Source organism: Phoca vitulina, unplaced genomic scaffold (assembly GCF_004348235.1).
Source record: "Phoca vitulina isolate PV1807 unplaced genomic scaffold, GSC_HSeal_1.0 scaffold116, whole genome shotgun sequence".
NCBI lineage: Eukaryota > Metazoa > Chordata > Mammalia > Carnivora > Phocidae > Phoca > Phoca vitulina.
Genome location: NW_022589819.1, coordinates 474,845 through 499,034, shown reverse-complemented (window position 1 = coordinate 499,034; position 24,190 = coordinate 474,845). Strand labels below are relative to the sequence as shown.

The 24,190-nt window shown below is 53.6% G+C and overlaps 3 protein-coding genes across 4 annotated transcripts; 1 reads left to right on the top strand and 2 right to left on the bottom strand.

Annotated features, from left to right (window-relative positions):
* Window positions 1-3: 3 nt before the first annotated feature.
* Window positions 4-11,770, bottom strand: SKIV2L (Ski2 like RNA helicase). The gene is made up of 28 exons (XM_032398424.1): window positions 11,690-11,770; window positions 11,509-11,612; window positions 10,496-10,605; window positions 10,289-10,406; window positions 10,094-10,208; window positions 9,900-9,974; window positions 9,559-9,612; window positions 9,270-9,460; window positions 8,962-9,090; window positions 8,597-8,742; window positions 8,074-8,220; window positions 7,859-7,943; window positions 7,575-7,681; window positions 7,101-7,247; window positions 6,929-7,025; window positions 6,531-6,743; window positions 6,337-6,447; window positions 3,736-3,966; window positions 2,854-2,991; window positions 2,557-2,694; window positions 2,310-2,414; window positions 1,807-1,954; window positions 1,586-1,712; window positions 1,239-1,449; window positions 956-1,066; window positions 657-875; window positions 331-471; window positions 4-243 (listed from the first exon to the last, which is right to left on the bottom strand). The coding sequence occupies exons 1-28, from the start codon at window positions 11,709-11,711 to the stop codon at window positions 43-45; spliced, it is 3,741 nt and encodes a 1,246-aa protein (XP_032254315.1). The 5' UTR covers window positions 11,712-11,770; the 3' UTR covers window positions 4-42.
* Window positions 11,771-11,823: 53 nt separating this feature from the next.
* On the top strand, window positions 11,824-17,841 carry NELFE (negative elongation factor complex member E). Of its 2 annotated transcripts, none has more exons than XM_032398488.1 (11): window positions 11,824-12,014; window positions 12,451-12,533; window positions 13,919-13,988; window positions 14,089-14,234; window positions 14,714-14,788; window positions 14,911-14,948; window positions 15,138-15,481; window positions 15,601-15,745; window positions 15,901-15,955; window positions 16,201-16,303; window positions 17,511-17,841. In XM_032398488.1, the coding sequence occupies exons 2-11, from the start codon at window positions 12,459-12,461 to the stop codon at window positions 17,606-17,608; spliced, it is 1,149 nt and encodes a 382-aa protein (XP_032254379.1). In that variant the 5' UTR covers window positions 11,824-12,014; window positions 12,451-12,458; the 3' UTR covers window positions 17,609-17,841. The 2 variants fall into 2 exon arrangements, with proteins under 2 accessions (XP_032254379.1, XP_032254380.1); XM_032398489.1 differs by lacking the exon at window positions 11,824-12,014 and adding an exon at window positions 12,039-12,351.
* Window positions 17,832-23,981, bottom strand: CFB (complement factor B). The gene is made up of 18 exons (XM_032398487.1): window positions 23,681-23,981; window positions 23,358-23,591; window positions 22,765-22,950; window positions 22,446-22,619; window positions 22,095-22,196; window positions 21,858-21,994; window positions 21,427-21,565; window positions 20,963-21,094; window positions 20,567-20,668; window positions 20,340-20,477; window positions 19,745-19,842; window positions 19,502-19,619; window positions 19,191-19,344; window positions 19,004-19,080; window positions 18,690-18,802; window positions 18,465-18,597; window positions 18,335-18,384; window positions 17,832-18,034 (listed from the first exon to the last, which is right to left on the bottom strand). Exons 1-18 carry the CDS (start codon window positions 23,742-23,744, stop codon window positions 17,879-17,881), a joined length of 2,307 nt encoding a protein of 768 aa, XP_032254378.1. The 5' UTR covers window positions 23,745-23,981; the 3' UTR covers window positions 17,832-17,878.
* Window positions 23,982-24,190: the final 209 nt, after the last annotated feature.

Below are 24,190 nucleotides of genomic sequence, written 5' to 3'. Positions count from 1 at the left end.
GCAGGTGGCTTGCTGTTTTATTACTACATTTTTACACAGAATTCACTGAGTGTACAGGCTGGCCGCAAAGACAATGTCCCTCCGTAGCAAGGTAGCTGCCGTCTCCATCTTGGCACCTAGCACAGGCTCGCCTACGAGGCGGGCTGCCCCCCTCAGCGAGCGACACATCTCGGCCAGGCGCTGGATGCAGCGGACCACCAGGCCCTCAGGGGTCCCTGACAGCCCCGCCAGTTCAGAGAAGGGCTGTGGGGGAAGCAGGGTGAGGACTGAATGTGGTAGACCTGGGCAGCCTCTCCCCAACCAGCCGTCCACAAAACCCCAGTTACTCACCATGCCCCGGGCCCACTCGTACACAACCTCGACCAGCCCAAAATTCAGCTCCCCCACAAATTCCTCCACTGTCTGGTTCAGGCCACAGGCCATCTGGACCTCACCAATCCTCTTGGCCACAGCCCGGACACGTTCCACTCCCTGCAGATGGGGAAGGAGAGGCTCAGACCCTGCCTGCCTTCTCCAGGAGTAGGGAGGCCCAGGTCAAGGAAGAAGGCATGCCAGCTCTTAGAGGCACTTAACAGGGCTGGAGGGGGTCGCTTGGAGATGGGGACTGGGAATGCCATAGCCAAGGCGGGGGGGGAAGTGGGGTGGGTGTCCCATACCTGTTTGAGGGTGCTTGGGAGCTGCTCCCCGGGGTCCCCAGGGCTCTGGCAGACCAGGCCGGAGAGTAGGGCCGCAATCTCCTCTGGCCGCAGGGCACTCAGAGCGTTGTCGAACATGAGCTCAGTGAGGAGGAGCTCATGGCTGCTCATGGCACAAGCCACCCGCCCTGCCAGCTTCACAGTGCCTGCCTCGTCTACATAACCCAGGGTTCGGAGCACCTGAAGAAAGATGGTAGGTGTTGGGAGCCTGCTATCTTCTCCCTCACTAGCCCCCCGCCCCCCACGGCTGCCCCTCCCACCTCTGCTCGCTGGTGGTACTCTGGGAGCAGCAGCAGTGACTGATCCGACAGCAGGAAGCGTAGTCGCTCCATCTCCTTCTGTATCCGCATTCGCTCCTGCAGTTTCAGGTACTGCAGAGACCCACCAGCGGAAGTGCGTTAGCCTTCCCCGTGCCCCAAGGCAGGAGGGCACCAAGGACAAGGGCAGAGATGGGGCTGGCTGGTCTACAAGGGACCAGAAGGGAAACCCGCACCCCCCCCCACACACACCTCTCAGCTTGGGAGCTGGCGTCCAGGACCCTACCTGGGCAGAGAAGCGGGGGCTGTGCACACACTGAGCCCCCCAGATCAGCTCCTCCAGCTTGCGGGCCCGGAGCCCCCCCTCTACCACTGACACATCCTTGAGCTGCAGGTCATTGACAGGGTCAAGGGTAGGGGGTCCCGCTGGGTAGGCCTGAGCCAGACGCAGCAGTTCCTGCACAGCAGTGGTCACGGCTGCAATGGGAGGATCCTTCCTGAGGAAGGAGCAAAGTCTTGAAACCTAGGGCAGAGTCTTTTCTTCCACAGAAGCCCCCGACACCCCAGCCATACCTCCCCACACCCCATTACATGGTCCCTCCCCAGAAAAAGGATCCCCCCAGCATCTCTGACTTGAATTTTGGTTGCAGCCTCTTGCTGAAGTCCTCCAAGATCTTCTCCCCATTCACCCGGAGCACCTTGGTGGTGATGGCAGCCACATCTCCTGGCTGGAGCTTGGCCACTGTGTGGTCACAAGGCCCTGGGAAAGGGGAGAGCAGGGTCAAACATTACCGTGGACCCAGGCATCTGGCCCGCACTGCTGTCAGGAACCCGGACATCTGCCCCATGTTCACCTTCAGGCAGGAACAGCTTGAATCCGACAAGATCATCGGGGTAGGGCACATCTGGGGTGGCTGGTGCCCTCTCCTGTGGGTCCTCACACACAGGCTTATCACACAAGACTAGGGTGGTAAATACCCTGTTGGTGGAGTTTGAGGAGACCTAGGGAAGGGGGGGAGGCCAGGCCAGGGCAATGTAAGGAGCAGACATCAAAGACAGAGTGCAGAGAGCAGATCCCCACCCTCAGGCAGGGATCACGGAGCAACTGTGGAGCCCACCAATATGGACTGGTAACCAAGTCAGAACAGTCTTCAGAAGGGGACAAGGAGGTAGGCACAAAGTAGTGACAACAGGAAAGGAGAGTAAGGGGGCATATGAGTACACCGTTGTGACTACAAATGCCCCCAGCCAAGTGGGGAAGATGGAGATAGGGCTGCCTCCTCCCTACCCCCCCCCTTCCCCCCGCCCCCCCCCCCCCGCTCCCTCCCTCCGGGGTCCAAGTTTCCATTGCCCTCACCTGCAGGATCACACCCAATGTGTTGTGATACTCCTGATTCTTCACAACCACTACCCTTCCCGCTGAGAGAGACTTGAGCCCATTCACAGACTCCATGATGCGTCGCTGAAGAGTGGGGACATGCACAAAGGGGAGAATGAAGGAAGCATCACTGGGACACAGAGACTAGGCTGGGATTAGGTTCAGGAGCACCCAGAGTGTCGCATTCTCTTCCCCCCTTCCTCCATCACCCCCCCCCAACACTCACCTGGATCAGGCTCCGGGTCTCTGTCAGTTCCTCCCCCCAGCTGTAATACTCAGGCAGGTCAACCAGTTGGCCAGTCGTGTCAGGTTCCTCCAAGGCCCCCAGTCTCTTGGTCAGTTCAGCTAAAGCCTGTTCATGGGCCTGGGCGGAAGTGGGGGGAGGTGTGAAAGGACAGTCTCCAAGCCCAGTGTGCCACCCTCCCCACCTGCACCCCCTGATCTCTAGATGTCCGCCCTTCCCAGCCTGGCTTCCCTTGTCCCAACAGCCTGCCCAGTATACTGGTCATCCCAAACTACTCACCTTACTGTCCTTGCGGGATGGAAACTCGGAGAAGCTCCTCTTCATCATGTCCTCCACCCTAAGGGCATCCACCCGCAGCAGGTTCAGGATCATGGTGTACGTGAGTCGGAACTGGGACTGCAGCTGTGACGGCTTCCCCTGGGCCGGACCAGAGAAGCCAGTGAGACTTGGGGGGGTCGGGGGGGGGACCAGCTGCTCCCCAGCCAGCCCTCTGGGGACCAGTTCCACTCCTAGCAGATCTCGTCCCCACTCTGCAACCATGGGACCCTAGACAAACTGCTTACTCGCCTTCTCTGCAAAATACGGGGAAAAAACTAAAGAGACCCTCAAAGGTTCTACCTAGCTCTGTCTTCACAGTGACAAAAGACTAGAGATGACATTCAGTCTAATCCTCAGATATGCTCATTCTGACCTTGGTTTCTCCCAGGCAAAAGAAAAACGTACAGTTGACCCTTGAACACCATGGGTTTGAACTTCGTGGGTTCACTTACACATGGATTATATTCAATAAATATTGTATAGTCCCGTAAGTATTTTCTCTTTCCTATAATTTCCTTCATAACATTTTCTCATCTCCAGCTTTATTGCAAAAACACATGTAACACATACAACATACATATAGGTATGTTGATCAACATATAGGTGTTGATCGTCTGTTATCAGTAAAGGTTCAGGCCAACAGCACAGGCTATTAGTAGTTTTTCAGGAGTCAAAAGTTATACATGGATATCTGACTGTGCGGGAGGTCAGTGCCCCTAGCCCTACACTGTTCAAGGGTCAACTGTGGAAAGAAAGGAGAAGGGAAGAGGGTTGGAAGAGAGAATTCAGCAGGTGCCCAGAGCTGGGGCCCTCCCAGCTCAGCCTCATACCACCCTGGCTCACCATCATCATGCGGTGCAGGTCTGCCATCTCAGGCACACGGCCCTTGCAGAGCAGGATGACAGTGCCTGTGGGGTCCAGGCCCCTCCGGCCTGCCCGGCCTGCCATCTGCACGTACTCTCCAGGGAGCAGGTCCCGGAAGGTGGAGCCATCGTGCTTCCGCATGGAGTCAAACACCACCGTTCGGGCAGGCATGTTTACACCCATGGCAAAGGTCTCTGTGGCAAACAAGACCTGATGGGGGAAAAGAGTTCAACAAAGAGGTTCAACACTGACACCCAGCCCTGGTCAAGTGCACCTTACTTTGTAGCTGAGGCTAAGTAAGCACCAGGCATGGTCCCAGATGGTTAACTCGCAGGATCTCACTTAACTTTCAGGGCAAATCTATAGCCCAAGCACTGTATTTTCCTCATTTTATCTATTTAACTATCTACTTCTTTTTTTTTTTTTAAGATTTTATTTATTTATTTGACAGAGAGAGCGCACGCACAAGCAGGGGGTGCAGCAGACAGGGGGAGAGGGAGAAGCAGACTTCCCGCAGAGCAGGGAGCCCGACGCGGGGCTCGATCCCAGGACCCTGGGATCATGACCTGAGCCGAAGGCAAACACTTAACCGACTGAGCCACCCAGGCGCCCCTCTACTTCTTTTCTTATAACCCCCATAGCTCACTCCCATCCCCCCCACCATCAATCATCCCAGCGTAGAGTATCTTTTTGTGTGAATGTATTCTTGCGGATTGTATCTTGTTTTGAGTGCGTGAATTTATAATCCATGTTAAAGGCAGTTGTACCCTAATTCAAGAAGATATATGATAGGGCGCCTAGGTGGCTCAGTTGGTTAAGCGTCTGACTCGATTTTGGCTCAGGTCATGATCTCAGGGTTGTGAGATCAAGCCCTGAGTCGGCCCCGTGTTGGGCTCTGCGCTGGGCATGGAGCCTGCTTAAGATTCTCTCTCCCTCTGTCCCTCTCCCACAACTCTCTAAAAAATAAAAAATAAAAAAAAAGATATATGCACCCCTATGTTTATTGTAGCACTATTTACAATAACCAAGATATGGACACAACCCAAGTGTCTATCAATACATGAGTAGATAAAGAAGATGTGGAGTGTGTATTGGACTATTAAAAAGGACGAGATCTTGCCATCTGTGACAATATGGGTGGACCCACAGCACAGTATGTATGCTAAGTGAAGTAAGTCAGACTGAGGACAAATACCATATGATTTCACTCATGTGGAATCTAAAAAACAAAACAAATGAATAAAGAAACAAACCAGCAGAATCAGACCTATAAATACAGAGAACAGACAGTTGCCAGAGGGAAGGGGGTGGGGAGATGGACAAAATGGGTGAAGGGGAGTGGGAGATAGAGGCTTCCAGTCATGGAATGAAGAAGTCACCGGCACAGAAGGCACAGCATAAGGAATAGAGTCAATGACATTATAACAGCAACGCATGGTGAAGGACAGTAGTCACACCTGTGGTGAGCACGGCATACCATGTAAACTTACGCTCACTATATAATCAGAAAACGAATTACCACGCTGTACACCTGAAACTAATGAAACACTGTGTGTCAACTATACTCAAATAAAAAGTAGTAACAAAATAAAGGCAATCATGCATCTCACATTTTCTTTTCCGCTTTCCGCCACAGTATTTTCAACACCCCTGACTGTTCCTGTGGTTATAACTAATCCATTGTTTCCCACTGCTGCAGAGCACTGTGGGGCGCATCCCAGTTACGTACCCGCTCTAACAGGGACGGCACCTTGGTGCCACCAGCACCCAACCACAAGATTATAGCCAACAAAGAAGAGTGGACATTTTCACTCATAGACCAGGGTGGGAACTTCTTTGCACTATATACCCAGAAATGAAATTTAGGGTCAAAGAATATATTATATATATTTTTGCCTCAAGAATGCCAGATGCACTCCAGACTGGCTACATCTATATGAGGGTTCCTATAATCCTATAGTCTCCAATGTCTGACAACACCTGGCGTTAGCCAGTTTCCTAAACGTTGCCAATCTCGTAGCTGTAAAGTCATTTCTTTTTTTTAAAGACTATTTATTTATTTGACAGAAAGAGACACAGCGAGAGAGAGAACACAAGCAGGGGGAGTGGGAGAGGGAGAAGCAGGCTTCCTGCCGAGCAGGGAGCCCAATGCAGGGCTCAATCCCAGGACCCTGGGATCATGACCTGAACCGAAGGGAGATGCTTAACGACTGAGCCACCCAGGCGTCCCTGTAAAGTCCTTTCTTGTTGAGTATTTTAATTTGCATTTTTCTGATGACTAATAACTTTTCAGACACTTGCTAGCTTTTTGGGTTTCTCTTCTGAATACTGCCATACCTATCTTGTGCCTCTCCATTTTAAGATAGGAAAGCTAAAGTTCAGGAAGGTTAAGGAATTTGCCTGAGGTCACACAGCGAGTAAGTAGTGGAGCTGGGATTCACATGCAGGCAATCCGGACCCAGAGCCCAAGTTCTTAACCACCGCGCTGTCTTGTCTAAAGCTCTGCCCCTCCACCCTCTGGGCAGCCCTGAAGGAAGCAGCGAGTACTCTGAGGAGTCCCCCTTCTACCAGTGCGTGTACCTTGACCAGGCCTCGACTGAACAGCATCTCCACGATCTCTTTAAGAATAGGCAGGATGCCACTGTGGTGCACACCCAGGCCACGGTGCAGAAGCTCGGACATGTGTAGGACCTGCAGGGAGCCGAGGCCCATGGTCAGGAATAAGGTGGTGGAGAATCCTCTCCCCACCAGTCTCCAAGACCCCCCATCCACACCTGGGGCAACTGGCGGTCAGAGCCACGGAGGCGAGCAAGGCAGCGCTGTAGGAAGAGGTGAATCTCACTCTTCTCTGAACTTGTGGTGAGGTCAAGGGAGGTGAGGCCCGAGGCTTGCTCATCACAGCGACCCCGGGAGAAGGTGAACACCACCACGGGCAGCTGTGCACGGGTGCGGAGGGAGGCCAGGAGGGATAGGTACACACCGCGATCCTGGGGAAGGGGGCAAAAAGGGGCAAAGGTTGAGTCCCTGAACCAGTCAGGGCCAAAGTGAGGGGAGGTGAAGCCATGTCGAGTCGGATAGTGTTCAAAGCTCAAGTCCAAACCTCTGGAGAATGCAGGAAGAATGGACAGAGTTGAAACGGGTGGTAGCAGGTACAAAGCCTGCCTGTTCTCACCTGTGCAGGCCCCCCCTGATGCGTGGGCTGTTTGGCCCCAAAGGTCTGGGCATGTTTGCTCATCCGCTCCTTCTTGGCCTCCACAGCTGCATAGTACCTGGGGCACAGGGAGGATCGGTGATCAGTCACACCCAGTGAACCCAGCGCTGACTCTGCCCCATCTCCAGCTTACCCCTTTGTGTGGAAGGCGCCTCGGGAGTCCAGCAACAGAAAGAGCTCCCCCTGGGTCTTGGGGCTGTTCCCCGTGAAGAGATAATGCTCCAAGGGAACGGGGCGCGCAACAGTGCTGATCACATAGATCTGGCGACGTTTGAGTCGCCTGAGGGGGGAGAAGACAGCAGATCAGGGGCAAGAGTGCAGGAAGGGACGCACATCCCCACCACACTGCCCCTCTGGCTTCACCCAGTCTTTTCTGGGAACCAGACTGGAAGGCTGTCCCATTATCCCACCTCCCAATGCACAAAATGCTCTGGACCCAAGTGGGGTCATGCAGGCACTCGAGTCGGACATATGCCCTGACCACCCCTTCCTCCTGTCCACCCTCAAGACCTGACCACTCTCCTTGCTGCGGAAGTCTTCACCCCCTCCCCCAACCAAGGAGTGTCGCAGCCCCGTCCACCCAAGCATCCCAGGGCACGCATCTCACCCGATCCAGTCGGCAAACTCGAGGGCGTTGGGGACGGTAGCACTCAGAAGGATGATGGAGACGTGGTCAGGGAGCATGATGAGCACCTCCTCCCACACAACCCCACGCTGGGCACAGAGAGAGAAGACCGGTCACAGGCAGCTCAGAGGGGGCTGCCCTTCTGCCCTTAGGGAAATGCAAAGGGTTCCATTTGGGGGCAAAGAAGGCAGTAAGGTCCCCAAAAGTGTGTGATCTAGGCCCACAGGAGAGGACTGCTGGAGTTTGGGGCCCCCCACGCCTCCTACCTCAGCATCATTGATGTAGTGAACCTCATCAAAGATGACCCACTCCAGGTCCCGGATGACATCTGAGCCGCTGTACAGCATGGAGCTGGGGAGGAGAGGCCAAAGGCTGACTCCCCAGTGGCTCCTGACTCCACCCTGTTCTCAGTCAACATGCTGTCCAGAGCAGCCTCACCTTCCTGCCAAAAATCCACCCGTGTTGAGTACCTATCTCTCACCGAAGGATCTCTGTGGTCATAATGAGACAGGAGGCCTCTGGGTGCAGCTGTACATCCCCAGTGAGCAATCCCACATCCCCGAATGTGTTTCGAAAGTCTCGGAACTTCTGGTTGCTCAGGGCCTTGATGGGCGACGTGTAAATGGTGCTGGGAAGAGGGCGTGGAATCAACCGGTCAGTCCCCCCACAGCCTCCTGGGTGGCACCGCCTCTTCCACCCTGAGCCCTCCCAGAGGCATGCCAGAGCTCAGGAGCCCCCCTTCTTCCCCCAAACTGCCCTCACAGTCTCCTGCATGACACAACCCCACAGAAACTGTGTAGTCCGACCCCTTCCAAAGCTAACGCAGGTCTTCCAACCGCTCTCCCCACCGCACCTTCCTGCTTCGCTCCAGGCCCCATCTCGGTTTCTCCCCAAACCTCTCATCTGAAGGATGAGGGAGAGGTGGAAAGGGATGACAAGCAGAAAAGGTGCAGGAGAACGCAGGACCAGCTGGTGGAAGGGGAGGCAGGGGAGGGGACCTGTACCGCGTCATGTGTTTCTGGGCAAGGGCAATGGCGTATTCAGCCACAACCGTCTTCCCCGCAGATGTATGAGCCGCAACGAAGACAGAGTCGTGCCGCTCCAAGTGCAGGATGGCCTGCTTCTGGAACACATCTGGCTCAAATGCCCACTGCGGGAGAGCGAAATAGATGGCTGCTGGAGAAGGGAAAGGGGCCCTCCTGCCTCCAGCTCCTGGGGCACGCAAGGTGGCTGTGGCATGCCAGAGCAAGGTAAGGCCGGGACTGAGGCCCAAGAATGACCTGGAAGGCATCTGGCCTGGGGGGGGAGAGGAGATGAGGGGAACAGTGTGCAGGAGGTAGGGGAATATGTGAGGACTGGGCCACCCTACCTGGAAGGCCAGCTGGGGAATGAGGCGGTAGAAATCACCAACAGGGGAGGTGACATCCACAGGAATCGCCCACTGCTCCTGAGGCAGGGGTTTGGGGGGCTCTGGAGGGAATACAGCTGTGGATGCTTCCTGCAAAAGCCATGGGTAGGGGTGCTAAAGATACAGTCAGAGAGCTCTCCATTACCACCCCCCTCTCAAAAGATGCTACAGTCTTCGTCTTAAACCTAACCGAGCAAGCCACCCCACCCCACCCCCAGCCCTCCAATAAGGCCCCTTCTTTCCCGCCTCAACTGACCAGAACCACCAACCTTCAACACTAGGTCCTCCAAGCTGCTTGCTCGGGCCAGGGAAGCACTGCAAGGGGAGGTAGAAACAGTGTCCCCTCTGGGAATTCCTGGCTGTCCCACTGCCTCACTCTCATCCTCATCTCCCCCACCCAAATCCAGAGGCTCCAACAAACGGCTGAGGCTCAGCAAGCTGGGAGCTGGAGCTGGGTGATCTGAGGAGCAAGGGAAAAAGGGAAACCTGGTCACGTCCATCTTTGTTCTACAGGAGAAGGGCACCACTTCTCTGCCCCATCTCAAAGCTAAAACTCACCCTTTGGTGCAAAGTCCACACCTTTCTTGAAGCCAGGTGGAACAGTAAGAAGATCTGAAGGACAAGGACGGATAGAATCAGCACTACTACACAATGTCACACAAGTCACATGTTACTCAAACCCACAGGATGCCATTCACAGCACAGATGTTGCAAATGGGGTACTTGTGACAACTTTCCGAGAGGTGACAGTAAAGACTGTTATGACAAGGATGCCTTTTCCTAATTGCCTCAAAGGCACAGAAGGGCTAGCAGCAGCCCAACGATAGGCTTGGGCCCCTATGTGTCAGGACCCAGACTCACAGCCCTACTCCCAAGGGTCCATCCTGACACCACCTCACCTTGCTCAAAGTCTATCTCCTCCTCAGCCTCCTCCCGAGTGCTCAGATCTATTATGGTGGGCTCATCCATTCCACCTGGGGAGAGGGTGGACAAATAGGGACTCATGGGGTAGGGAGGTTATGGGATGGGTGGGGAACCCTTCCCTGAAAACGGAGGGCACCCTCTCCTACCATTCCATTTCCACAAAAGTCACCTGGCCAGAAAGGGTACTGTGTTGGATTCCCCCACAGGGACTGGGAGATGGGCCCTGGGGGCCGGCGAAGAGACAAGGAGGTGGTAGCCGATAGATTTGTATTCTCCAGCAGGACCTGAGGCAAAAGACCACAGCCCCAGTGAGGCTGAGCTTTCCTCTGACCCTTTCCCAATTCTGCCCCTTGTGGCCTCTGACCTCTTTGTAGCCCAGAATCTGGCCTGTGGTTGGATGTCTTTGGGCCTGAAGGTCGGAGGGCACTGGGGCCCCCTGTGCGGCCAGGAGAGACCACGGATCCATTTTCCTCTGCCATTTTCTGCAGAAAAGGAAAATAATTTTCAGGTGTTCTTTCTCTCCTGTCCCAGTTTCCTTCAGGGGCCTATCTCCCTAGTCCAGACCCCTTACCGGGTGGAGTGCTCCACACCATGCAGAGGCAACCAGGCTGGAGATGACAAAAACAACTGCTCTGCTTCCTGCCGCAGATCTGGGGCACAGGGAGGGAGGCCGTGGGGAAGCTGGTAAAGGACAAGATGAGAGGCATTAGGTAAGGAAAGAGATAAGACACAGACAAAAAAAAGTGATGGAATTTGTGTTCAATCAGAAACAGTAGACATTCTAGACCGACTAGGACAGCCAGGGCAGAAGCAATGTTTTCCAAAGATTGTCCTGTTTTCCAGTGCAAACTACCTGCTACTGATTTACCTGCAGCAGCGATTACTAATACGTTACAATGCACATAAAATACAATAACTTCACAATCTCTGGGATTGGGCTTAGGATTTGCATTTTAAAAAATCCCCGCCACTGGGACGCCTGGGTGGCTCAGTTGGTTAAGCGACTGTCTTCAGTTCAGGTCATGATCCTGGAGTCCCAGGATCGAGCCCCACATCGGGCTCCCTGCTCAGCAGGGAGTCTGCTTCTCCCTCTGACCCTCCCCTCTCTCATGTTCTCTCTCTCATTCTCTCTCTCTCAAATAAATAAATAGAATCTTTTTAAAAATAAATAAATAAATAAATGTAAAAAAAAAAAAAAAGTCCCCGCCACTAATTACAAGGTACACTTAAATTTGAGAATCACTAGTTTTAGGAAAAGGGGGCCCAAAACTAAGGATGAGTCAGGGCCTCAAAGGCTAGCCGTCAACAAGCGCCTTGGTGCTTGGAGACCCAAGGTGACTCCAAAGAGAAAAGACACATTAGAAAGAGTAATTCTCAGCGCTCAGGTATCCCCAGCACTCCCTACTCTGTCTTCACATGAGCTCTGACCCACAGCCGGTCCACTGGGCTGGGGTCTGTCCAGCACAAGGCAGGCCCAGATGACAGGAGTCCAGAGACAGAAGAATGAGGTTACGCTAGGGTCCAACAGTAAGGAGGGTGGTGGAGGGGGTTTGAAGTTCAATGTTAGGGTCAAAAGTCACTCACGGTGCTGTCTGGAGCCCCAGGCACATTCAGCAGCTCCCAGCTCCCTGTGCATCCCAGCTCCACCGGCCGAAGGGGCAGATCCAGGGGATCTGGAGGAGGCAGCACTACAGGGGGAAGGTCAGAGGTCAGAGGTTAAGGGTCACCCCCGGACTACTCCTTCGTTCCACCCCCTCCCCCTCACCGAGTCGCTCGGTCTCCATCATCTTGGAGCCACGGCGGCGGCCGGGCAGACCGGAAGTGCGGCGAGAAGCCGTGGAGTGAGCCCCGCCCCGGAGCGGGCGGAAGTGGAGGCGACTTCCGTCACACACCCCCGCCGGGGAAGAAGACGAGCGCTACGGAGAGGCCGACCTGAGCCGGGAGGGGACGGCCGGGCGGAAGTGTCTAGCCCTGGGCCGCCTTGGTTACCGCGTTCTCCGCCACTCGCTACGTCATCGCTCTGAGCCCGCTCTCCGCTGCCCGCGCGGGCGCCGCCCGAGACCGTGGGACCCCGGTTACCGCCCCCTCAGGTAAGGTCTTCTCCTTCTCACCCTTCGCCCCTTTTTTCCGAGCTCCTTCTCTTCTTCCCCTTTTCGTTGCTCTGAGAGCGCTGCGTGGGTTCCACTGCCTCCTGTGCCGTTTGGACCCCGCGGTTGCCATACCCCTAGCGGGGGTAGGGGGTGTCTGATGCCATCGTCTTGGCGACGGAAGGGGTGCTTCCCCCTTCCCGGGCCACTTGGTTCCTCAAAGCGCTGGTGGCCGTGGTTGCTGGAGAGAAGAGGGAATGCTGGTTGATCCCGACGAGCGGGGGCTTGGACGGCAGCCTGGTTTAAGCAAGGGATAGGGAGAGGCAAAAGACAGGAGTAGGTAGGCCTGGAGGGGTGCGGTTGGGTACAGTGTGGACGGCGTGTGAACCCTGGGCGGTGACAGTGGAGAAAGATGTCTTGGGCCCTGCCCCTGAACCAGGAGCCACCATGTTGGTGATACCCCCCGGACTGAGCGAGGAGGAGGAGGCTCTGCAGAAGAAATTCAACAAACTCAAGAAAAAGGTGAGGGAGTGTGTGGGGGCGTGGCCCAACCTTTCACAGACTCTACACTCTTGAGAACACCTGGGGTGAGTGTGAGGGGATGGGGGGGTTCTTCCAGCTCATACCTGGAGACATATCTCCTCTCAGCGTAGCCTTATAGCTGGGCTTTTCCCGAGTCTTGGTGTGTGCCTTCTCTTCTGTGCATTCTGCCATGGAGTTGTCTTCCTTTTCCGTGGCTTTTAGTACCACCAAAGAGGTGGTAGTCTCCAAGTTTGTTTTTTCAGTTCTATCCAGTCTATTACTGATAGCCCTTAGGTACCCAGTGTTGCAGCTGTCATCTTCCTATCCTAAATTAGTTCCTTTTCTTAATCTTCCAAATAGGAGTGAACACAGCCAGTTCTCCCAGGTGTTTGGAATCAAAATCTCATCTCTGACTTCTCCACTTTTTGCATAGCCAAACATTTCCAAGTCTTCTTGATTCTTCCTTGGAAGTAGTTTATCTTTTCGTCTGTATCTCATAGATCAAGTTTTTGCTGACGCTCACATAGAGTGTTGTAATGGTTTCTCAAGAAGTTTCTCAGTGGTTTTTTGGACAGACTTTCTTCATTCTTATTAAAATGAACTACTGAAAACACAAAACTGTCTCTTTTTCTCAAAACCCGTAAGTGGTTTCCCATTGTTTATAGAACAAAGCCTTACCTTGGCATCCCTTTCTAGTCAAATGGAACTATTCACTAGTCCCAAAACATGCATTCCCAAAGCCTTCTTATTTCTGCATCTTTGCCATCCTGTTTTCTTTGTCTAAAATGCCCTTTTCTTTCAATCTGTTTTGTGTAGATTCTACCCAGGGACCAGTTTAATAGCCATTTTGGCATCAGATAATCTTAACTTGGTTTCAGCTACAAGCAGTCTGCATCTCTTATAATCATTCTTGATAATTATCTCTAATCATCTTGTTTCTCAGGCTGTAAGCTTCTCGAGGGAAGGAACTTTGTCTCATACTTTTGCATCCTTCTGTTACAAAGTAATGGCGTGTCCTTGTTAAACATACAGGGGATGGATGGATGAAGCCCCTGAGAAAGGCACGTAGGCTTGTACTTACTTGCAGCTTAAATCTTGGGGCTCTGGTCCATGGTTGAATTCCTTGTCTTCAACTTCAAAAACCTGAGACTCTGGAAAGCCTTTGGATACTGTAGTTTGGCTAGATTAAGTATTGCTGGCATTGTAGATGATCCAGTGGACCATGTGTGAGAGGCAGGGCTGCCTCAGTGTACCACTGCAGGGACACTATTTGAATTGTTTTCTGAGAAAGGTGTCCCCTGGAGTGAGGTGCCCAGGGACCTTGGGAGCAGACCGGGCCAGGGACCGGCCCTCACCAATCCCTCTCTTCTCACTCTCGTTCCCAGAAAAAGGCATTGCTGGCTCTGAAGAAGCAAAGTAGCAGCAGCACAGCCAGCCAAGGCGGTGTGAAACGCTGTGAGTGACAGGGGAGATGGGGATAGGCTGGAGTGGGCACCGTGGGGCCAACATCTCCCACAGCTTGGCCACATGATGCCCCCTTCCCTCACCACTCCAGCCCTGTCTGAGCAGCCTGTGGTGGACACAGCCACCGCAACAGAGCAGGCAAAGCAGCTGGTGAAATCAGGAGCCATCAGTGCCATCAAAGCCGAGACCAAGAACTCGGGCTTCAAACGTTCTCGAACCCTAGAGGGGAAGTTAAAGGTGAGCACAAACAGAAAGATTGTTCCGGGGACCCTTGACTTCAGAGGGCATCTTTCCAAGTTGGAATGGAGGTAAAATTTAGGGGAAAAATAACATCTATTCAGTCATGGGCAAATTGTCATACAGGTCTGAACTTCAGATTTCTTATGTGTAAAGTGAAGACACTGGCTGACTTCTCAGTTCTCCATTTTACACGCTCTGTGGCTTTAATCTACCACATACTCGAGCTCCTGGGTTTTGTCATTCTGAGGAGTTGAACAGGTCGAAGATGTCAGCGGGTTCAAGAAACATACAGATAAGCTAAATATTTTTAAGTGTGTGTTAGGTCATTTATGAAAGATACATAATCAAATAAGAAATGCACAAAGGAATTAGAGGAGAAGAAAGAGGCCAGAAGAAACCAAGAAGAGGAACCACTTATCACACAGTTAGGTTGCCTCCTGCTCTCACATTGAAGTAGATCTCTACAATCTTCCCAGGACCCTGAGAAGGGGCCAGTCCCCACTTTCCAGCCGTTCCAAAGGAGCATATCTGCCGATGACGATCTACAGGAGGTATGGTTCCCAGTTCTCTGTCCCTGGAGGCCTGGGGAATGAGGAAGATGAGAGACCCACATATTTGGGGCCACATGCCAGCAAGTAGGACTCATCTTAACTGTCCGTGGTTTCTTTTGCAGTCGTCCAGACGCCCCCAGAGGAAATCTCTATATGAGAGGTTAGAGAACTAGAGAGAGAACTGGGTCTCAATTGGAGGGAGTGGGGGAGGGTTGATTGCCTGGATCCTTGGGAGGTTTAGGACTGGAGTGGAAGGAACTGGGGCTTCAGAGCGGGTGTTAAGTCTCCACAGGGTCTGGGAAGTTAAGGTAAAGACCCCGTTTGATCCTCACTGTCTGCCTCTCCCCAGTTTTGTGTCTTCCAGTGATCGGCTTCGGGAACTGGGGCCAGATGGGGAAGAGGCAGAGGGCCCAGGGGCTGGTGATGGTCCCCCTCGAAGCTTTGACTGGGGCTATGAAGAACGTGGTGGTGCCCACTCCTCAGCCTCCCCTCCCCGAAGCCGCAGCCGGGACCATAGTCGTGAGCGGAACCGGGACAGAGACCGAGATCGGGAACGGGATCGAGACCGAGATCGGGAACGGGATCGAGACCGCGATCGGGACAGGGACCGCGATCGGGAAAGGGACCGAGATCGGGACAGGGACCGCGATCGGGACAGGGACCGCGATCGAGAACGAGAGGGCCCTTTCCGCAGTAAGTGATCTGGGCTGGTGGGAGAAGTGAAAGGGTTTAGGCGAGTCCTACCAAAGTGGCCTCTTAAAGCAGAGGCTGAGGCAGGTTGCATCTTGTGACTGTGACTCCTGATCCCACAGGGTCGGATTCGTTCCCTGAACGCAGGGCCCCTCGGAAGGGGAATACTCTCTATGTATATGGAGAAGACATGACGCCCACCCTCCTCCGTGGGGCCTTCTCTCCCTTTGGAAACATCATTGACCTCTCCATGGACCCACCCAGAAAGTAAGGATGACTGTGGGGCAAGATGATAAGTCCTGGGAGGACCTGGGTTTGAGGGAAGAACACTGGCCTATCTCCAGCGGCCTGTGAGGCCTGCGTTTGGTTGGGTCCACAAGAGCCCATAGGCCCCCTACTGACCCTGTTTTCTCTCATCCCAGCTGTGCCTTCGTCACCTATGAAAAGATGGAGTCAGCAGATCAGGCCGTCGCTGAGGTTGGGACTTCCCAGATCTGTTCTTCCCATCCCTCCTGCTATCCTCATGTTTTCTCTTTAAAATACTGGGAGCCAGGAGAAAATCATTTCCTATTGACAGAGAAAGTCTATTCCTAGTCACACGAGAAACATATTCTCAGATCCTCACTCAGTCTATTTCTAGGGTGGCAACTGTTGGAATTCCTCCTTTGCTTGGTCTGCAGTGTGTCCCCCCATCCTTTGCTTCCTCCCCTCTTCTGCCCCAGCTCAACGGGACCCAGGTGGAGTCCGTACAGCTCAAAGTCAGCATTGCCCGCAAACAGCCCATGCTGGATGCTGCCACTGGCAAGTCTGTCTGGGGCTCCCTTGGTAAGAACGGATTCCTCCTCCGTCATCCTGTTCCCCACAGCTCACCCCTTCTGTTTGTTCCCCTGCATGTCCCAGGATCCCATAGAGGTGATAGAGGCCTAGATCTGTGTGGAGGCCGTGGAATGGGAATGAGAATTGTCAGGCTTTCTGTCAGTTAGAGGTGGGAGAAGATGGAGAGAAAAATATTGAGACAACAACTCCCAAAGCAGTAACTGGAACAGGGAAGAAAGTAGAAGTAAGGGAGGTTGGTGAAGAAGATGAGCGTCTCACATGGCTTTGTTCATTTTGAGATGGAGTGTAGTTGGTTTTATAAAATAAGCATTTGAAATTGGAGGTCTAGAACTTACTTAGGTGTGAAGTGAAGAATGAAAACACGGATCAGAGTCCCCTGTATCACAGAGTGGCTGCAAAATGGTAGTATCCTTACGGGAGACTGAATTTGGGGAAAAGAATTACCCAGGCCTGGGCATGGGGAATATTCAGGGAGCAGCCATTAAAGCCAAAGGACACAAGCTTTGGAAGCAGGGCAGTGATCAGCGGTGTCAGGGTGCAGAAATCCAAGAGAATGGAGGCTGGTTTGGGGTGAGTCACTCTAGCCCCAGAATGGCAGGGATGAAATCCTTGGAGAAGGGGTGAAGAGAGGGACACGTCAGCATAGGGAGGAAAAAAGAAGGGGAGGGAACAGCTTGAGGCTTGAGGAAGAATACTTTGGGTCAAAGCTGCACCCAGAATGGTTCTCCCACTGGGGCCAGTAGCATTTCTTAGTTTAGTGCAAATAGCCCACTATACCTGTTGGTTTTCCTGGCAAAGGAGTAGGCAGAAAGGTGTGTTCAGAGCAAGAGCGGCCCTCCAGACGAAAGGAAGGAACAAGGAATGACTAGCATGTCAACAAAGGCCTACGGAGATTTTCTAGTGGGCTAACATCATTCAGTTGTCTCAACAATAATATTTGGGATGATTCTAAGAACCAAATATCCGTTACGGTATCTGCATGGGCCGCAGTAACAGCATAGGCTCCTTGCTTCAGGGATGGGTCGGTAGCCCTGAGGGGGCTGAAGGGAGCCAGGCCATCCTGGCCACCAGAGGGCAGCATTGAAATTGGGCTTCCAAGGGCCAGAGGCCAGGAGGGAGCTGGAAGAGTCTCTGGCCTCAGTAGTGCTCAGATGCAGTGCTTCAGAACTCAACCAATCCTTTCCTCCTTCCCCAGCTGTCCAGAACAGCCCTAAGGGTTGCCACCGGGACAAGAGGACCCAGATTGTCTACAGCGATGATGTCTACAAGGAAAACCTTGTGGATGGCTTCTAGGGAATGGAGCTGGATTCCGTGTGCCTCATCTGCGCCAACACTGGTCTCAGTAAAACACTGAGGTGGAAGCTCACACATCTCCCTCAGCCTCTGGTTTTTCAGCACCTGGGATTGGGGTTGAGCCTTTAAAAACGGCTGTTAGATTTTCTCTCAGTTGTAACACATGGCCAGTGCACGTTCCCCTCTCCCTTCCCCCAAAAGGATCTTGAACACAGGTATTGTTGCAGCTGTTTTAATTTGATCTCATACCCCTTTCCAGCGGGAAGCCCCTTACAGAAAATCCAAACCCTCATCTTTGAGTTTGTCCTTGAGCCAGGGCCGCACTTGGAAGAGGTTGATGTGAAAGTCTCGGGCGTGCGCAGGCACCTGCTGCCACCGCCTCTGGTCTTTGCAGACATCCACGACGCCCCAGCTGATCACGCCGACCTGGACAGGGCAACGGGGTGCCACGGATCACTTGGTAGAATTCCTTCCTGATCCCCCGAAACTCAGCTATTCCTAGTTGCATCTGAGTTGACCTAGAAGAATTAGACTGGGGACCCAGCTCAGTCCTGGTCTCTCTAGCACACAGGCCGGACGCAGGGCCTTAGCCGACCATTTCAAGGAACAGTTGTAAGGAGGCAGGCTCTGCCCTCCTCTTTCCAGACACACCCATGGAGCTTTCCTGCTTTAGGGCCCATGCTGACCACTTGGCATCTCCCCACAGATAGGAGAGGGGAAACTCACTTGAATGAAACGACTCCTCTTGTGAATAATCAGGGGACCACCAGAATCACCTACAGGGGAGGAAAAGCTGTAGGGAGAGCGATTCTTGGGCCTCAGGAACATGCAGCATGATCAAAGAGCCTTCTCTTACCTCTGCAAGTATTGGGGTCAGCATAAGGATTCACCCCTCCAGTGCAAAGGAACCTGGGGGTGACCACTTCAGAGATGTCTTTAACTTTGTCATAGCCTGTGGCATATCGAGCATCTCTCTCACAGCTGGCTTTCTATAGGTGAGGAGGAGAAAGGGCTGATGAATAGAGCATGCTCAGGAAGAATTGGGGCCTAGAAGACCTGCTTAGAATCCCATATTCCTCACCTTGTCCCCATTCTTGATGTAGACCTCCTTCCGAATTAGCATCTTCTTCCCATCTTTGGATAACTCTGACACAAACATAGCTTTGATATCCTTTGCAGGGAGCAGCTCTTGCACTGGACAAATGGACAGGCTGGGTCATTTTAACTCTCCCTCCCCCCCCCCATCTCCCCATTGCCTTTGTCACTCAGCAAATGTCCCTCAGTGCTTTCCTGTGAGCTAGGGACCAGGCTGGCCATCATCTCCCACAGCACCCCGTCATGCCCCACTTGTCGCTTGGTACCGCTCCCTTGTGCTACTCTCCCTGAATATCTTACTCTGTTGCTGGCAAGTGGTTGACAGTGGAAGCCTCAAAGCTTGATTTGTTCCCTGGGTGCAGGGGAGACAAATGGGCCTGTTAAGGAGAGATGGGGAAACTCAGGGACAGCACATTGATTGGACTTGCCCCAGGCCTGCAGCACCCCCTTGCCTGAACTTTTCTCCTCAGGGTTCCAGAGGGCTCACCTGACAGTCTGGTCATACGTCAGCCTCTTCTTGAGCCTGATAAGGGCCACATCATAGTCATAAAATTCATGAATGCCTTCTGCTTTTTTCCCATTGATGTTGTAGTCGGGGTGAAATAGGATTTCCTGTATCTCCAATTCCTGCTTCGTCCCTCCTAAGGTAGGAGGAGAATGGGTGTGTCAGGGCATCCCGCTTCTCTGCGGGCAGCCTCCTGCCTCTGCCCCACCCCCAAGTGGCCCAGTGTGCCAGGGACGGAGCTGCTGTGAGGCCCTGCGCAGCTGAAACTGGGGATTGATGCGTTGCGTCCTTACCCACGCTGACCTTGATTGAGTGTTCCTGATCATCCACTGTGAAACAGTGTGCGGCCGTCAGCACAAAGTACTCAGACACCACGGCCCCCATACAAGTCTCGTGTCCCTTCAAAGGGCGCTGGAACAGAATGGCAGAGGGGAAAGCTCAACTTCCCCAAACCCCACAACCTACCCCTTCCGCTGCCCCCGTTCCACCCTGACTCCCCCCGCCGGGAGTCCCTGCCACCAGGATGCTGTGCTTACAGTGACAGAGATCTTGGCCTGCCACGGTTGCTTGTGGTAATCAGTGCCTTTCTTGTGCTCCCAAACCATTCCACAGAGCCCCAGCGTCCGGGTCTCATCTAGTAAGAAAGGAAAATGTGCTGAAAGGTGGGACACTTCATTTCCAGCTGGCAGCAGCCTTTGGGGGAGGGGCGTCTGCATGGTAATGAGGCCCAGAAGGAGAGGAAAGCCACGGGGCATTTGTTTTCCTTAACATTGTGGGCGAGGAACCGCGCGCTAGAGTGAAGCGAACTTGGAACTAAGAGATGGGAGACCTGGCTGCTTTCAGGCCCAACTCTAGCCGGCTTGCTGTCCCTAGGCTGCTCTCGGCCTCACTTGCCCCACGTGTTAAACGAGGGACTTGAGAAAGCTCTCTGATGTCAGTCAGTCAGAGCTCTGTGATTCTAAGATCAGGAAGCGGATAGTGCCAGGAAACAAGAATGTGACAGAGAAGGAGCAGCAAGAAAGACCTTCCAGACTGCCAAGGCTTCAGGAGGAGAGGCAGTATGAGTGACCTTGGGGTACCTGGGCAGGTTCCTGACCTCTTTACAACCGCCTGATATCTATATCTTCTTACCAAGCATTTGGATGAAAACATCTTCCAGGTTTTCCATGTCCTTGACTTTGAATACATGTTGTTCTTGATCCTTCTTGGAAGCCAAAGCGTTGATGTTCTCTTGGTTCACCAGAGGCCCAACCCCAAACACATAGATATCTGAGGGAGAAAAAGGGAGAGTGAGTGTCCACGCCCTGGGGACAGGAGCTGAGAAAGTAAGGTACTGGATCCTGGGCAATAAAACTCACCTAGATAATCCTCCCGTGGGTTTTTGTGACCCCCCCCAATGTACAGGAAGTCCCGGATCTCATGAATAACAGAAACTGGGTCCCCACCCATGTTGTGCAAGCCTGTAGAAGAGATGGACCATGAAGGTGAGAGGCAAGTAAAGAAGAGGGTCAAGGAAGATAAATTGGCTGGAAGTAGTGACACATGGCTGGGTAAGCAGCTTGAGGGGATGGAAGTGACAGATCACAAAGAGGCTTAAGAAGGATTCCTCCTTGGAAAGGGTCACAGAAATGATCAACATGGTTGGGGCCCCGAGCAGCACTCAGGGCTCCAACCATGAGTCTAGCTTTACATGTGGACCACACACTGGTACGAAAGGTTTGGGAGTCCGGGGCACAAGAAGGGTCCCTTCTGACCATCAGTCATGAGGATGATAACATGGCGGGTGCGGTTCCAGCCTTCAAGGAGGGCATTCCCTGGCCAGCTCATCATGTTGTATACTTCCTGGAGGGCCCGCTTGGTGTTAGTCCCTGCCTTCAATTTGTGATCTGTGGAAAGGGAAGAGATCACCTTGCCTGGTCTTCTAAGTCATCTATGAACCCTAGAGGCCTATCAACAACAGAAATCCCACATCTTTCAGCTTTTTGAGTTGTCAAAACTGACTTCCGTTTGGCCACAAAGTGACCTTCTCAGCCCCCAACAGGTCCCCAGTGACCTGTATTCCCCAGTGATGAGCCTGCTGTTCGACCACAGACTGCAAAGTGGTCTGCCCTGCCTCCCCACGTGGTCTCACCACCCCCTCCCCACAACAACCCTGAATCTTTTGACCTCTCTGACTCCAGAGTAACCTCCCCCAACCAGTCCTTCCCTGACCTCTGACCTTCATAGCTGATTTGGTTGAGTGTCCTTGTGACCCAGTCTGCATCGCTGCTGTTATCATCTCTCACTCTGACCCAAACTTTGGGGATTGTGGCATATGTCACTAGACCATATTTTGGCTTCACCCCATAACTTGCCACCTGTGGGTTAGGGGAGCAAAGGGTCATGGCATTGAAAGAATACTATGGTTGGGAGAGGTCAGCAGCTTTTCTGGGCCAGGGAAAATTATAATCAGAAACTAAGGGCTGACTGGTCACCCTGAGGTTCACCTGGATGATTGGGTTAGAGGTCAAGAAACTGCTTCAAGTAAAAGGGAAGGAGGACAGAATAGGACGAGAGGTTTTCTGGAATCCTGTGGCTCAGAGGCCTGGGAACATCAGGGAACTAGTCCTGGCAGGGCAGAGTTCACATTCAGGGGGTAGGGGGCTCCACCTTCTCAATGAAGTCTCTGAGACAGTTCTTGGCCCTTGTGAAGTTGCCGATCCCAATGCTGTCTGATCCATCCAGCACCAGATAGATGTTCATGGAACCCGAGGGGTCCAAGACAATCTTCCTCTTCTGTTGTTCCCCTGGGTGCCACCAGAGAAACTCAGGCTCCAGCATGCATGGTTCTCCTGCCTCTTCATCCTCCCCCAATTCCCTTCCTCCCTCCCTTCTCTGCCTCCAAACCTGGGCTATGTCCATCCTCAGCATCAACTCCTTCTATGGTCTCTGTCAGGGAAGACAGGAAGGCTTCGGCTACCTCTTCAGGGGTGTCATACATAAAGGAGTCTGGGAGAGGTCAGAAATCAGGTCAAATGTTGGGGGGGTGGAAGAGGGAGAGTCAAAGACTCATTGACTGGAGACAGGGGATGATGGGCTTCTGGGGCGGGAAGGGCTCAGTAGTGAGGAAGTTCTACGGGCAGGGTTAGAAGTGAGGAAGGAGCTGAGTTGCGTTAGGGGGAGGAAACAGTGCGCTGGTATAGGGACATGAGGATGAAAGGGCAGGATCTGAACCTGAGGGCATGGGTCAAGGGTCACCTTGGCAAGAAGGCTCTGTTCCGCTCCAAGAGCCACCTTCCTGGCATGTTCGCTGCTGGGAGCCACGCAGGGTGAGTCCCCGGTTGCAGTAGTAGGTGACACTGTCTTCAAGGCGGTACTGGCTGCCCACCTTCCTTGTGCCAATGGGGATGCCCGGGTTGGGGCAGTACCCCGCTGCAGAAGCATGAGATATGGAGGTGAGGGCCGGAACCTGAGGCCTGGACGGCACAGTAGAGCACAGGAGTTGTGGTGCCAGTTCCTCAGGCTGGAACAAGGTCAGGGAGGGGATACCATCACCAGGGGAGGGGATGCTTCTCACCTCCATCATCACAGATGGCCGTTTGTCCATCCCACCGACCAGTTGCTTGGCAGGTGCGATTGGCAGAGCCCCGGAGAGTGTAGCCATCATAGCAGTGAAAAGAGATCTCATCACTCAAATTGTAGTAGGGGGCCCGGGGCCAGTATTCCCCATTCTCAAACTCCTGCGGTCTTGGGCAGCGAATTGCTTTGGGGGAGGGGGGACAAGTAGAAGTTACTGAAAAGAAAGGGCTTCTCCTGAGAGTATCCCTCCTGGACTCAGGGACCCTGTCACAGAGAAATAGTGCCTTTTTGGTCCCACGGAAACAGTGGCTATCCTCAACCAGGATGAGTCCTGCTTCTCCTCGCTCCCCATTTCTGAGCGTTCTTTTCACTGCTGGGGCTGCCTGGCACAGAGCAAATGCTCAGTGAAGGTTCACTGCCTTCCTCCTCCCTCCTTCTCTGCTTCAGTTCTGGACAGTCCCTGCACTTGCTCAGCTTCCCCTGTTTACCTGCCTGGCCTCAACACCACTCTAATAGCATCCTAGTCTGGCCCCTGGCCACCATCTGCTCCATCCCTCCATTACCCCGTGCCCACCCTCACTGCCCTCCAACCTCTGCATTCTGCCTTCTTGACAATCTTTTGGTCTTGGGTCTGCAGGGCGCTCCAGGACCCCGTGGATCTGCAGGTGCGTGCCTGCACAGGGTACGGGTAGAAGCCAGAGGGACACTCGTACTCCAGTGCCTGGCCCTCCTTGAGAAGCCTGAAGGAGCCACCTTTGATCTCTATTCCCTCCAGAGAGCAGGTGCCTTGGGGCCTGTCCCTAGGCAATGGTGTTGTGCTCCCACCTAAAAAGAAAGGCTGCTGAAGCCCAGCCTCACAAGGCCAAGGAGGGGTGTTGGGGGTAGCAGGAAGGGGGGTGGTGACCCTCTCTTACCTCCAGACAAGAGGCCCAGCACCAAGGAAATCAGGCAGAGTTGGGGGCTGAGATTGCTCCCCATGGCAATGGAAGGCAGGAGAGAAACTGGGGTTGGGGGCCTATCCCAGCTTGTGCTGCCTGTCTGCTTGGCTCAGTGTCCAAGCTGAAACTTCAGACCTGGGCCTGGTCGCACTCTCTTCCCCTGCCCCCCACAACCTCCAGCCTTTTATGCAATCTGCGTTCTGGCACTTGTGGCTCACCCCGCCCACCTGACCCACACCACTTTCCGGAATGTCCAAGAGGGAGGGCCCCACTGAGCTGCCAGTCAAGGAAATAGAAACTGCATAAGCCCTGCCCTTTGCTGCCCATGATCCAGGACTGACCCCCTCAACACCACCTCTCAGCCCCAGGTCCTCCCCGGCGAGCCCAGACCACCCCCGTAGGGGCCAGAAATAAAGGCTGGCTCACTCCCTGTTGACTCTGTTAACGGAGCAGAGTCCAGCCACTGTTTGTCCAGCAGGGTCTGTG

Excerpts from the sequence above, each read along its gene's own strand:
- NELFE (XM_032398488.1), top strand. The coding sequence starts at position 12,459 with ATGTTGGTGATACCCCCCGGACTGAGCGAGGAGGAGGAGGCTCTGCAG. Across the intron at positions 14,235-14,713 it reads CCCTAGAGGGGAAGTTAAAG|GACCCTGAGAAGGGGCCAGT; the intron begins GTGAGCACAAAC and ends CAATCTTCCCAG. Across the intron at positions 15,482-15,600 it reads ACGAGAGGGCCCTTTCCGCA|GGTCGGATTCGTTCCCTGAA; the intron begins GTAAGTGATCTG and ends CTGATCCCACAG.
- SKIV2L (XM_032398424.1), bottom strand. The coding sequence starts at position 11,711 with ATGATGGAGACCGAGCGACTCG. Across the intron at positions 6,744-6,928 it reads ATCAGGGGGGGCCTGCACAG|GATCGCGGTGTGTACCTATC; the intron begins GTGAGAACAGGC and ends CCCCTTCCCCAG. Across the intron at positions 244-330 it reads ACGAGTGGGCCCGGGGCATG|CCCTTCTCTGAACTGGCGGG; the intron begins GTGAGTAACTGG and ends CTTCCCCCACAG.
- CFB (XM_032398487.1), bottom strand. The coding sequence starts at position 23,744 with ATGGGGAGCAATCTCAGCCCCCAACTCTGCCTGATTTCCTTGGTGCTG. Across the intron at positions 21,566-21,857 it reads TCAGAGACTTCATTGAGAAG|GTGGCAAGTTATGGGGTGAA; the intron begins GTGGAGCCCCCT and ends CCTAACCCACAG. Across the intron at positions 18,385-18,464 it reads TGACCCCAATACTTGCAGAG|GTGATTCTGGTGGTCCCCTG; the intron begins GTAAGAGAAGGC and ends CCTCCCCTGTAG.